This window comes from Durio zibethinus, chromosome 19, assembly GCF_047325235.1.
Source record: "Durio zibethinus cultivar Kanyao isolate XHJ-2024 chromosome 19, ASM4732523v1, whole genome shotgun sequence".
In the NCBI taxonomy this organism is placed as follows: Eukaryota; Viridiplantae; Streptophyta; class Magnoliopsida; order Malvales; family Malvaceae; genus Durio; species Durio zibethinus.
Genome location: NC_143180.1, coordinates 5,598,733 through 5,609,623, shown reverse-complemented (window position 1 = coordinate 5,609,623; position 10,891 = coordinate 5,598,733). Strand labels below are relative to the sequence as shown.

General features: G+C 29.8%; 2 protein-coding genes across 5 annotated transcripts; one reads left to right on the top strand and one right to left on the bottom strand.

Moving 5' to 3' along the window:
* Nucleotides 1-2,164: 2,164 nt before the first annotated feature.
* LOC149513389 (putative F-box protein At1g50870) lies at nt 2,165-3,710 on the top strand. 2 transcript variants are annotated; one of them, XM_089748411.1, is made up of 3 exons: nt 2,171-2,316; nt 2,427-2,911; nt 2,996-3,710. In XM_089748411.1, the coding sequence occupies exons 2-3, from the start codon at nt 2,479-2,481 to the stop codon at nt 3,574-3,576; spliced, it is 1,014 nt and encodes a 337-aa protein (XP_089604537.1). In that variant the 5' UTR covers nt 2,171-2,316; nt 2,427-2,478; the 3' UTR covers nt 3,577-3,710. The 2 variants fall into 2 exon arrangements, with proteins under 2 accessions (XP_089604536.1, XP_089604537.1); XM_089748410.1 differs by having other exon boundaries at nt 2,165-2,316; nt 2,427-3,710.
* Nucleotides 3,711-4,320: 610 nt separating this feature from the next.
* Nucleotides 4,321-5,987, bottom strand: LOC149513388 (small ribosomal subunit protein uS12-like). 3 transcript variants are annotated; one of them, XM_089748413.1, is made up of 4 exons: nt 5,833-5,987; nt 5,092-5,247; nt 4,837-4,963; nt 4,321-4,597 (listed from the first exon to the last, which is right to left on the bottom strand). In XM_089748413.1, exons 1-4 carry the CDS (start codon nt 5,835-5,837, stop codon nt 4,334-4,336), a joined length of 552 nt encoding a protein of 183 aa, XP_089604539.1. In that variant the 5' UTR covers nt 5,838-5,987; the 3' UTR covers nt 4,321-4,333. The 3 variants fall into 3 exon arrangements, with proteins under 3 accessions (XP_089604539.1, XP_089604540.1, XP_089604541.1); XM_089748414.1 differs by having other exon boundaries at nt 4,457-4,597; nt 4,815-4,963; XM_089748415.1 differs by having other exon boundaries at nt 4,459-4,597; nt 4,833-4,963.
* Between the last annotated feature and the right edge of the window lie 4,904 nt (nt 5,988-10,891).

Genomic DNA, 10,891 nt, shown 5'->3' with positions numbered 1-10,891 from the left:
CATTTAGCCATATTACAACTTTTTCTTAAAAGTGTTACGATATTTCTAATCATTTTACGTCAAATAATACAAATTTTATGATTACTCTTACATTTTTTTATACTAAATCTTATTTTGAAGTTTAGAATTATTAATTATTTGTAATAATAATTCTTTTATGTTGCCAAAAATATTATTTATGTTACAATAAAATTTTTTTACCACTCATTCTTGCTTTTTAGTATATTTAAATTTATCATAACTTTTTATTAAGGTGTTACAATAATTTTAAACCAATTTATGCCGAGTAACACCAATTTTACAACTATTATGACCTTTTTACGTTACGATATTTTTAACACGCTTTTATGCCAAATGATTCCAATTTTACAATTACTCTTACTTTGTCACGCTAACATTTTTTTTGTTTAAAATTATTTTTATTTATAATAATAAAATTATTGTCAACTTAATTATTTATGTTATAATAATATCTTTTTATGTTTATTATTACTTTTCATTACATTTAGCATTATCATAATTTTTTCTTAAAGGTGTTACAACACTTCTAATTATTTTATTGTAAAAAAAAAAAACTAAATTTATGATTATTTTTATCTTTTTGCATTAATACCTATTTTTTGGTGTAGGACTATTTATTATTTATAATACTAATTTTTTTACATTACCAATTTAATTATCTATTAATAATATTTTTTACACTTATTGTTACTTTTTATTACATTTAGAATTATCACAATGTTTTGTTAAAGTGTAACAATACTTGTAATTATTTTACATCAAATAATACTAATTTTATGATTATTCTCATTTTTTACATTAACTTTTATTTTTGGGTTTAAAATTATTTTTTTATTTGTAATAATATTTGTTTTACATTATCAACTTAATTATTTTTGTTACAATAATATCTTTTTATACTTGTTACTTTTTATTACGCTTATAATTATCACAATTATTTATTATAATTTTACGACATTTCTAACTCATTTTACATTAAATGACACAAATTTTATGATTATTTTTATCTTTTTACATTAGCACTTATTTATTAGTTTAGAATTATTATTTGGGTTTAAGGTAATAACTTTTTTATGTTATCAACTTAATTATTTATGTTACAATAATATCATTTTACGTTTGTTCTTACTTTCATTAAGTTTAAAATTTTTATAACTTTCTTTTAAGGTATTATGGCACTTCTAACACATTTATCCTAAATGACACAAATTGTACAATAATTCTTATATTTTTACATTAATCAATTTTCAATTAAATTTTTTAAATATTATATTATCTTATTTTTTTAGGAATTTTAAATAAATTATATTTCTCTGTTAAAATTTTTTATTTTATTTAATAAATAATATTTTATATAATTAATTAAAATTAAATTAATAAATTAACAGATAATTAGTTATTTTTATAATTAAAAATTTAATAATTTAGATTAATTTTTTATATCTAATAATTATTATTGAATAACTTTATAATAAAATAAAAAACTTTAACCTTACCGTAAAAGTACCCCTATATTTTGGAGATTGTAATGTCCAGCGATTTACTTGAAAACTATCACATTTTCTGATAAGTGCACAACCTCATCAAAGAATTGTGGGCAATTCTACTGGGCCACACATTTGTATATATGCATGTTGGATTCTGGAATAATATATCTGGGCTGCTGAATTACCCACTGCCTGTGTTTTGAAAGAATTGATCAGCATAAATAAAATTTATGATTTTTTTATTATTAAAAGTTGTTATTTTTTTAACAAATAATATTTTTTGTTTACAACTCTTAGCATTATTTAAATCCTAAATTTTTTTTTATGTTTATGTTTCATTTAAACTGACTATCAGTAAAATTTTTTATTGAATATTGAAAAAGCATTTTACTCACAATGGCCATTGGTTCACATTCGGAGTCAAAATGTAAAAGCAGTATCTCTTAACATGGTAACAAATCATCATTCTCGTTCCACCGCACCAATTTGTAAGTTTCCTTTCCTTAACCCAATTATAGTCTTTTTGGTTGAAGCGTTGGGGCCACAAGCACATAGTTTTGTTCATTAAATCCTGACATGGAGGTCGGTGGTTTTGTTTATAAAATTGTGGCTTACCCTCTATTAATACCTACCTACCTTTCTTCCTTTTTTTTTTAATTTTTTTCTCTCAATATCAAAATAAGTTTCTTATTAATCTGGAAAGAAAAATCCACTCAGATGTTTTACTTTTTGGGAATATTTCATTACATGAAAAAGCAGTCTTGTTTCATTTTTATTTGTTACTAATCAAGCTTTAATCAAATTGACTGTAAGTCTCTCTATGTTTCCACGTTCTGGTTTTTTATTCCTTTATTGATTGTCAAAAACCTTGTGTGGTTTTCAATTAAACTTAACAAACCGTTTTCTCTCAATTTTCAGTTTGGGATTTGTTAGCAGATTGAGATATAGAGAAAGAACCAGAGTTGGATTAATGGCGATGAGCAATGGTGATTGGCCTGCGGATATGTTGACTGAGATTCTCTTGAAATTGCCTGTCAAGTCTATCCTTCGTTTCAAGTGTGTGGCAAAAACTTGGTGTGATCTCTTTCAAAATCCCAGCTTTGTTTCTCAGCATCTTAGCAGTAGCAAAAAGAATAAGCGTCTTCTTCTTTATTATCACGATGACAACAATGATAATATTCTTATGCGTTTGTTTGTTGATCAAAACCTTGTTTCTTATCATGATTTGCATCAACAATTGCCCTCACATATTGCTGATCTCTATGTTTTTGAGTTACGTGTGGATAATGGTTTAATTTGCTTATGTGATGAGGTCAATTGTCGCATAACTCTATGGAATCCCGCCACAAGAGAATTTAGGATTCTCCCTAATTGTTATCCGGACATGTCACTAAAAGGAAATAGTAAGACAGATATTCTTGGATTTGGATTAGATCCTTTGTCCAATGATTACAAGGTGATTTATATGGCGTATTATCTGATGTTAGAGGATATTGTACGACCACCTCCACCTCGCTTTGCCGTTTACCGGATGAGCACCGATTCATGGAGAATATTGAAAAAGGAAGATGTTCAGTTCTTACAAGACCTATCTTTTCGCTGCGGCAACGATAACGCATGTGTAAATGGTGTTTGCTACTGGGACATGTCCAAGTTTGGCTCTGACACTAAGATCCTTGCATTTTATTTGAACACCGAAGTTTTTCAATTGATGGAGTCACCTTGTCCTAAATCTAGTGGGAAGCTGCTTCCATTACATGATCGTATATCTTTTTGGGATACTGAGATGAGGGATAAAAGTGACAAAAGTAATGAGGTTTGGGTGTTGAATGAGGATGAGCAGTGGACCAAACTTTTGAAGATTGAACCTATTTTAGATGTTGAAAGGATGTTTGGGTTTTGGATCAATGGTAAGGTATTCGTAGAATCCGGACGTGGACAGTTATTGCTTTATGATCTTGAGAATGAGGAATTCAGCGAGCTTGGTATTAAAATCCAGGAAGGTGGAGAAGATCTTCTTCGGGTTCACAGTTATGAGGAGAGTCTTGTTGTTATCAAAAGAGTGTGAGCTCTTTGTTTTGGTTTATACAATGTTCTCAATTTTCTCAAATTGTTGTTGAGGACATGTTTATGCTTGGTTGGTAAAAGAAGATTTTCTCACCTATAAGCCTTTGCTTTTGAAACCACATTTGGTTTTTCAGTTATTTCATTGCAACAGGGTGTATCTTTGTCTCATTTTACACGCGCTTGGGATACACAACCTCTTGGATCATGGGTTGTACGCACAGATTTTTACAAGAAAATACGATTCCTGGCCTAGTGGTGAAAGTAGATTGTTCCTAATGTAATTCCTAATGTAAGCAACAAAACAAATTTGACCACTTGTCGATGCATGGCGGAAAATAGCTGAATGATCCACCTCATCTCTTTCGATTATCCTTTCAACTGAAACCTTTTATTACTGGTACCATCGAAAGACAGCCAACCCCTTAGAGAGCAGTGATTCTTTATTTTCTTTTTTTTTTCTATAGTAAAAGCGGATAAGGCAGAGTTTAAACACAAGCCTGAATTTGAACCCGGATCCTGCAGGGTCAACCCACCCGAAGAGACACAAGCCATTGCGCCGAAACCCGCAGCTTTATAAAGCAATGATTTGCGGAGATTCATGCAATGTTTTACAAATTACTAATTGATTATTGCATACCAGTATTCTATGCCAAATGCAGGAAACTACAAGCAACATTTCAATACTTGCATGCCTGCATCATTCATCCATGATATCATCAAAGTTAAAAAGCTGTAAACCACTCAATTAATCAAAATTTTCACTTTAGATGATAAACGAAAAATGGTTCACAAAATCCTTCATTCCAAATCCCAAGCACTACCACTTTGATGAAAACAAAAATTTGGTAAACCATGATGAAAGCTAAACTCAACCCGTAATCGTAAGACCTTGGCTTCTCCTTCTTCTCTTTGAAAAGAGCTAGAAGTGACACACCACATACCTTAACAACCTTGAACCTGACTCCAGGAATATCTCCCACAGCATGCCCTTTTCGTCCAAATCCTGCAATCAAAACCTCATCCTGCACCAAATCAAACCAAGCATGGTATTAGGCAACACTTAAACTCTGTTATCTACTGCAAGCTTTTCACAATTTTCTTTAACTAACAAATCATACCAGTAGACAAAACATCCCAAAGACTGAGAAATTATGAACATGGATCAATGAAATTCTACTCAATAAACATTAACCAAAGACAAAAACATGGTTCAAAGATCAGAATAGTTATGACAAAAACCAGAAAATTGTGTATAACTTGCATTCTCCTCAATGTAGTTTAAGCAACCATCATTGGGTACAAAAGCAGCAATTTTCTTCCTCTTCTTGATCAGCTGAACACAAGCACATTTTCGGATAGCAGAGTTAGGCTGCTTAGCTTCAATGCCACTGCAAATGCCAGCAACAAAATTGTCAAGTTCTGCATCAAATTCAAGCGCGATCTGCTAGATCAATACCCTTAAAACATCATCAAAAACATAACTTAGTTCTAACATTTTCTCAAGCTTAGTTCTAACATTTTCTCAAGAACTATGCCTTGGGTATGTGATGATCTAGCAAATGGTTTCTTCCATTCATTTCCCAGATTGGACTTCTTATATGCCCTGTCAGCCCACATCTGCCTCCTGCGGTGGGTTCTCAACTTACGACTAGCTCCCATTCCACGAATCTTCCTGCTCAAAACTCCCACTTTGTCAGCATATTTCCCCAAAATACAACACAAATCACCTTATAAAGGCTTATCTACCAAGCCAAATAATCAAATTGGATAAACGAAAAATGAATTTCCTTTGCACAACAGCAATCTTCAATATATATATGCATCACAAAAAAGGCAAAAGGTCCACGAATATAAATAACCTAACCCGACCCAATGGTTCAAAAGTTCATTAACCATCGTTTCATAAGTTTCTATCTACAAATCCTGAACAACTACGATAATAAATTTCTCACCTTCTTCCATAATTTTCCCATCAACCAAACAGTTAATTATAGACATTTTGACCCATAAATTCCACAACTTTATCAACAACCAAACACACCAGAAACAAAAGGAAAAGAGAAAGAATTATTGATCCACAAATCATCTAATCATATAAACTAGATCCTAATGACTAGTTTACTGAAATAAACAAAGCCAAGGGCAATCACGAAATGATTCACAAAGCTAGCATTTTTCAAATGCAAGGATCCAATTGAAAAGAATAAAAAATAACATTTTTTAGAAAAATAAAATTAATATAAGGAAAAAAACTAACCCCATTTTTGCTGGTGCGAGAAAACTTTACTGAGACTGAAATATGAAAGTAAGAGATTGAGAAGAGAGAAAGTGCCGGCTGGTGCAAATTGTAAATCCTAACCCTAACAATTGATTAGCATGTAGTTTAATTTGAGAGCTTCTTTGTATTTTCATTTTTTCTCTTCAAACTTTTTTTTTTAAAATTTTTTTTTAATAAAATTGTTTAATTATTTTTTCTGTTTTTTTCTTTACACCCTTTTTTATATTTTAATTTTTGGATTTATAAATAGTGAAGTTTTTAAAATCTCAAAATTTACAAATTCAAAAACTTTTAAAAGTGTAGGATTTGGATAACCAAAAATTTAAAAGTTTCTGTCTCAAATCATTGAAATCAAGAATAAATGAAAATTTCACATGCATAATTTTTGTCTATTAATTTCTAAATGACCTTACAATTATTTTAAAAAATTGATGCTATATTAGATTTTTTTTCAATTGAATATTTTTTCTAAATTTTAAATGTAACTTTTTTTAAAATTTATTAGATATGAAAATTTGATAAGTTATATAACTTGTTGTATATGCATATCTAGTAAATTATAAATTTTATCGAAAATCATATTTGAAAATTTAAAATTGAGATGAGAAAGGATAATTAAATAATTTCACCTAAAAATAATTTTGAAAAAAAAGTGAGTATAAACAAAAAAGATAGAGCTGTAAATGAAATGAACATAAATAAATAAATATATAACTTTGGTTTTATTTATTTATTTTTAAAGGTGTTTAAGCTCAATTCATATTTAGTAACAAAAAATTTCTGTTCATTCAAATTCAATTCGTTTAAATGATAGAATATTCGTATTTCATTTATATTCGATTCGATTAAGTTAAACAAATTCATTCGTAAATATTAACCGTATATGTTCATTAATATATATAAATGAATATATTCATGAACAATAAACAATTCATAACTAAATAAATTTAAATAAATAAACTATAAACGAATAAAACGAATCTTTAAATTATTGTAATGGTTTTTTGGGCCGTTAGACAAATTTGAAAACAAAAAAGAGTGGTTATCAATTTTTTTTGGTTAAGTACGATTGGTCACTTATTAAAACTTACATTTTAATAAAATCTTAAAATTAATTAAAATTTTACCAAAAAGATAATTTTTTAATATGCAAAAACAATTTGAATTCAAAAGTCGGTTACGTGTGAAGAATGATTAATACCTCCACAATACTCGTTTAAAACGGTATCAATTAATGATGTATTATCCTTTAATTTTGACAAAAATATCTCAATCTTGGTATTTGAAATTAATTTTCTTAAAATTTTTTATTGAAAAAAACATATTTTTATTTTTTGTTTTTTTCTTTTATCTTGGTTGGAATAATAAATAAGAACATTGCCTACTGAAAAATTCTAAAAAATATTCCAGTACTTTAGCCATATTAAAAAGAAAATTTCTTACCTAAAGATCTTTTAAGAATCACTACTTGAAATTTTCAAAATTCTCACCATCAGTGGTTCATATTTATCTTCAAGATTTATGTTTAATAAGCATATTGTAAATTATGATATCTATATTTTAAAATCAAATAATATTTTCTATAAATTCATTTCTTATTCTATTTATTAAAAAAATAAGAATTCTTTATCTAAAATTATTCTAAATGCTCAAGTACATTGGTAGTATTTTAGATAAATTTTTTCACAAGAATAACTACTCAAACTTTTTTAGGATCTCATATTTGGATTTTTTTTGTTTACTTTTATAAAAATTATTAATATTTAGAAGTCGTGCAATAATATTATTATCTATAAATAAATTTATTTCCTAAAAAAAAGTATACTCTTATAAATATTTGTATTTTCTTATCTTTTTAAGAAAATTGTTCAACTTAAAGGAAAAAATAAAAATATTTGTATTAAAAAGAGTTTCTAAATATTTCAATACTTTGGTAATATTTAGAAATTTTTTCTCACCTCGTGAATTCTCAGGAATCACTACTTGAACTTTCCAAAGTCTCGTTATCAAAAGTTTTCATTTAATTATTAATTTTTACTATTTTATATTATTATTATTATTACATATTTTCTTTAATTTACTAATAAGTTTTATAACGCTAATTTTTCTATATCCTTTTTTATTTAATTCTAGGTATTTGAAGTATTAAGATGCATCAATAAACAGTTTAAATAACCTAAAAATAAAAAATTTAACAAAATTAAGAAAATTACTAAAAATAGGCTGGTCAACACTGGTTCATGGTCTATGAGTAGTTTAGACCAATTCTCAATGGTTCAGGCCAGTTCAACAAGCGGTGCAAAGGGTCTTGGTTGTTTAAAAATGGTTTAGTTGAACTGATTAAATGCTGATAGGAAGGTGGGTTAGACATGCCAATCCTAGATAGAGTAGCCAGGTAGCACGCAAATCCCTCTAGCTGAAATGATGCCATTTTCATGCTTTCTCCCTTTACTATAAAACTAAAAAAAAAATTTATTTACTTAATTTCATAGCTTTTCCCAAAAAGAAATTTTACTCTTTTCAAACAAAACAGAACTCTGGCCAAGCTTCAATACCAAGATCCAAAAGCTGACAATTAACTACCATTATTGCTGCTTCCTTTATCACCAACCACTACTCGTTGATATTGGAATTAGCCCGAACTTCACCCAAATGAAGCCCTCATCTTTTTTTTTTTTCTATTTCTCAACCCTAGTTTTTCAAAATCAATCTAGATCTTCTTAGATATGCCATTCAAGATCAAGGCATTAAACCTTAAAAACCATCACTTTTGTCGACTGTAAACCTCTAACATTTACTATGCCTTTTTTTACTTACAACCTTCATTTCCCATGAAAACTAGGCTAAAAACCTTTTCAACTCGAAAGCTTTTCCTTTATTTTTTTGTATTTTTTATGGTTTTTTTTGGTATTTTGGCTCCGTGGTGCTGGGTTCCCTTACCTTGGGGATGAACTATGGCTATTTTTTTGTGATTATTAAGTTTAGTAGTGGGAATTTTTTTTTTTTTTGTATGTGTTTTTACTAGTGGTAATGAGGCTTTGGGTATGATTGAAAGGTTGTGTTTTGGGATAGTATCAAATGGTTATGGTGGACGAAGGTTGTGATAGTCAATTTAATGGGTTTGGCTAGGGCTGATAGGTGAGTTAGCAAGGGTATGGGCAAGGGCAAGTGGGTTTGGTCCTTAAGGATGGGCTAAGTTATTGGTTGAGACTGTTAGTTTCTATGGCAGGGAACCAGGTGCTAAAACTTGGTATGTAGGATGAGCAAAGGTGTAGGTCAGGGTTCGTAATGGTTAGAAGGTAGTTCTTAAAGGGTGGAGTTGGTGTGGCTAGTTTGGTTGGTATTGCCAGGGTTTGCACTGTGGCAAGTGAAGGCTAGGTGAGAAGATTTTTAGGTGTTGGTCGATGACTTGGGTGGTGCTCACAAGGGTTCATGGTAGTAGGGTCTGTTTAAATGTTAGGAGCATTTGGCCTGATGCATCCATGGCACTAGTGAAAATGCATGCTTTTGGGGCCTCAGAGTTATTGGGTTAGTGGAAGAGGTACCGACATTGGGGATCATGTTTGCTAGGTTGGTGGAATGGGTGCTAGGGCTCTGTTAGGTGTAGGGGTACTATAGGGATGGTCGAATAGGTACCGAGCTCAGGTTGAGGTAGGTACTAAAGGAGCTCTGGAGAAAGATTGGGTACAAAACTAGTATTAAAGCTTAAGATGACCTGGGTGGATGATGGAAATAAGTGCTAGAAGGGTATTGAAAAAGTAATACATGGGACGGGTATAGGCCAGGGTTGGTAATGGTCAGAGGGTGGTTCTTAAGGGTAGGCTTCTGGAGTTACTGGGTAGGTGAGTGTAAGGGTGGAGGGTTCTGGTTGTGACATTTTAAGCTGGAGTTGGTGCATATAGGGAGTCAGTCAAGGCTTGAAATGTTGATAAGGCTTGTGGTCTTCATTCTTTGTGTCGGGAAATAATGCTAAAATTTGTTGGGTTTTGAGAATGAAGGGTTGGGCTAGTGCTTAGGTTGATAGGTTAATGCTTCGATGTGGTGTGTGCAAGGGTGCGAATTTGGTGGTGTTCAGAGGGTGGAAAGGGGTGCTCGACTTGGAAAAATTCCCTTTTTGTGTTTTCATCCTTCTTTTTTATTTGTGAATTGAACCATAATAGACATAGGCATTCAATGTTTAGCAGTCTGAAAATGCAGTATGAATACATAAAACAGGGTTTGGTTGGTTGTGGTGTGGTGCTTCCTAATACAGTGGCTGCTGGTTACTTTAATTTGTCTGTTTTCCTTTTTTTTTCTATATTTTTTTCAATTTCAATTAATTTAATTAATTTCAAATAAAGAAATAAAAATAAAATTGAGATTTTAAAAATTAATCTAGGCTTGAAATTTAATTAGAACTTGAAATTAAAGCTTGGGCCTTTAAGCCTGAATAATCAAATTTTGAATCAATCCAAATTAGGTTGAATTTCAAAATTATGCAAATTGATTTGAAACTGATTAATTTAGGACAAACCTAAATGAGCTTAATTTAGTTAAATCAAATAATGTTAACCCAAATTGAAATATAAAAATCAAATTAAAAAAAAATAAATTTGAGTTGGTCAAAACAAAATTAGGTGTCTACAGTTGTCCCTCTTTGCCTATTATTGAGAATAAGGAATGGGGTAAAGATATAGACAACAATTTTGTTTGGAGTAAAGATTCAAAAATTTTCAAAAGTTTTTTTTATTGATTTTGTTAATAAATTTGACCGTTTAAAAACAAATCTAAAAACTCTTTTAAATAAAAACTTAATGCCTTTTGAAAATAAAACAAGAGATTATGCCTGACGGTCTTACAAATCTTGAAACTAAAATAAATTTAGCTCAAAAGATTTATAAATTATGCTCAAAGGACTTAGAGATTACACCTACGAGTCTTACAAATCTTGGCATATATAAATGCTTCTAGTATCAAAGGCATTGAAACTTTGAAAATTTAAAATGTTTTGCCTTGAGATCTTAGAGTTTATGCCTAGTGGTTTTACAAATCTTGACAT

Bases quoted from the DNA above. Each gene is read 5' to 3' on its own strand.
- LOC149513388 (XM_089748413.1), bottom strand. The intron at 4,964-5,091 runs GTTAGAACTAAG...TGGCATTTGCAG, and splicing joins GGCATAGTTCTTGAGAAAAT to TGGCATTGAAGCTAAGCAGC. The intron at 4,598-4,836 runs GCAAGTTATACA...GATTTGGTGCAG, and splicing joins TAAACTACATTGAGGAGAAT to GATGAGGTTTTGATTGCAGG.
- LOC149513389 (XM_089748410.1), top strand. From the start codon at position 2,479: ATGGCGATGAGCAATGGTGATTGGCCTGCGGATATGTTGACTGAGATT.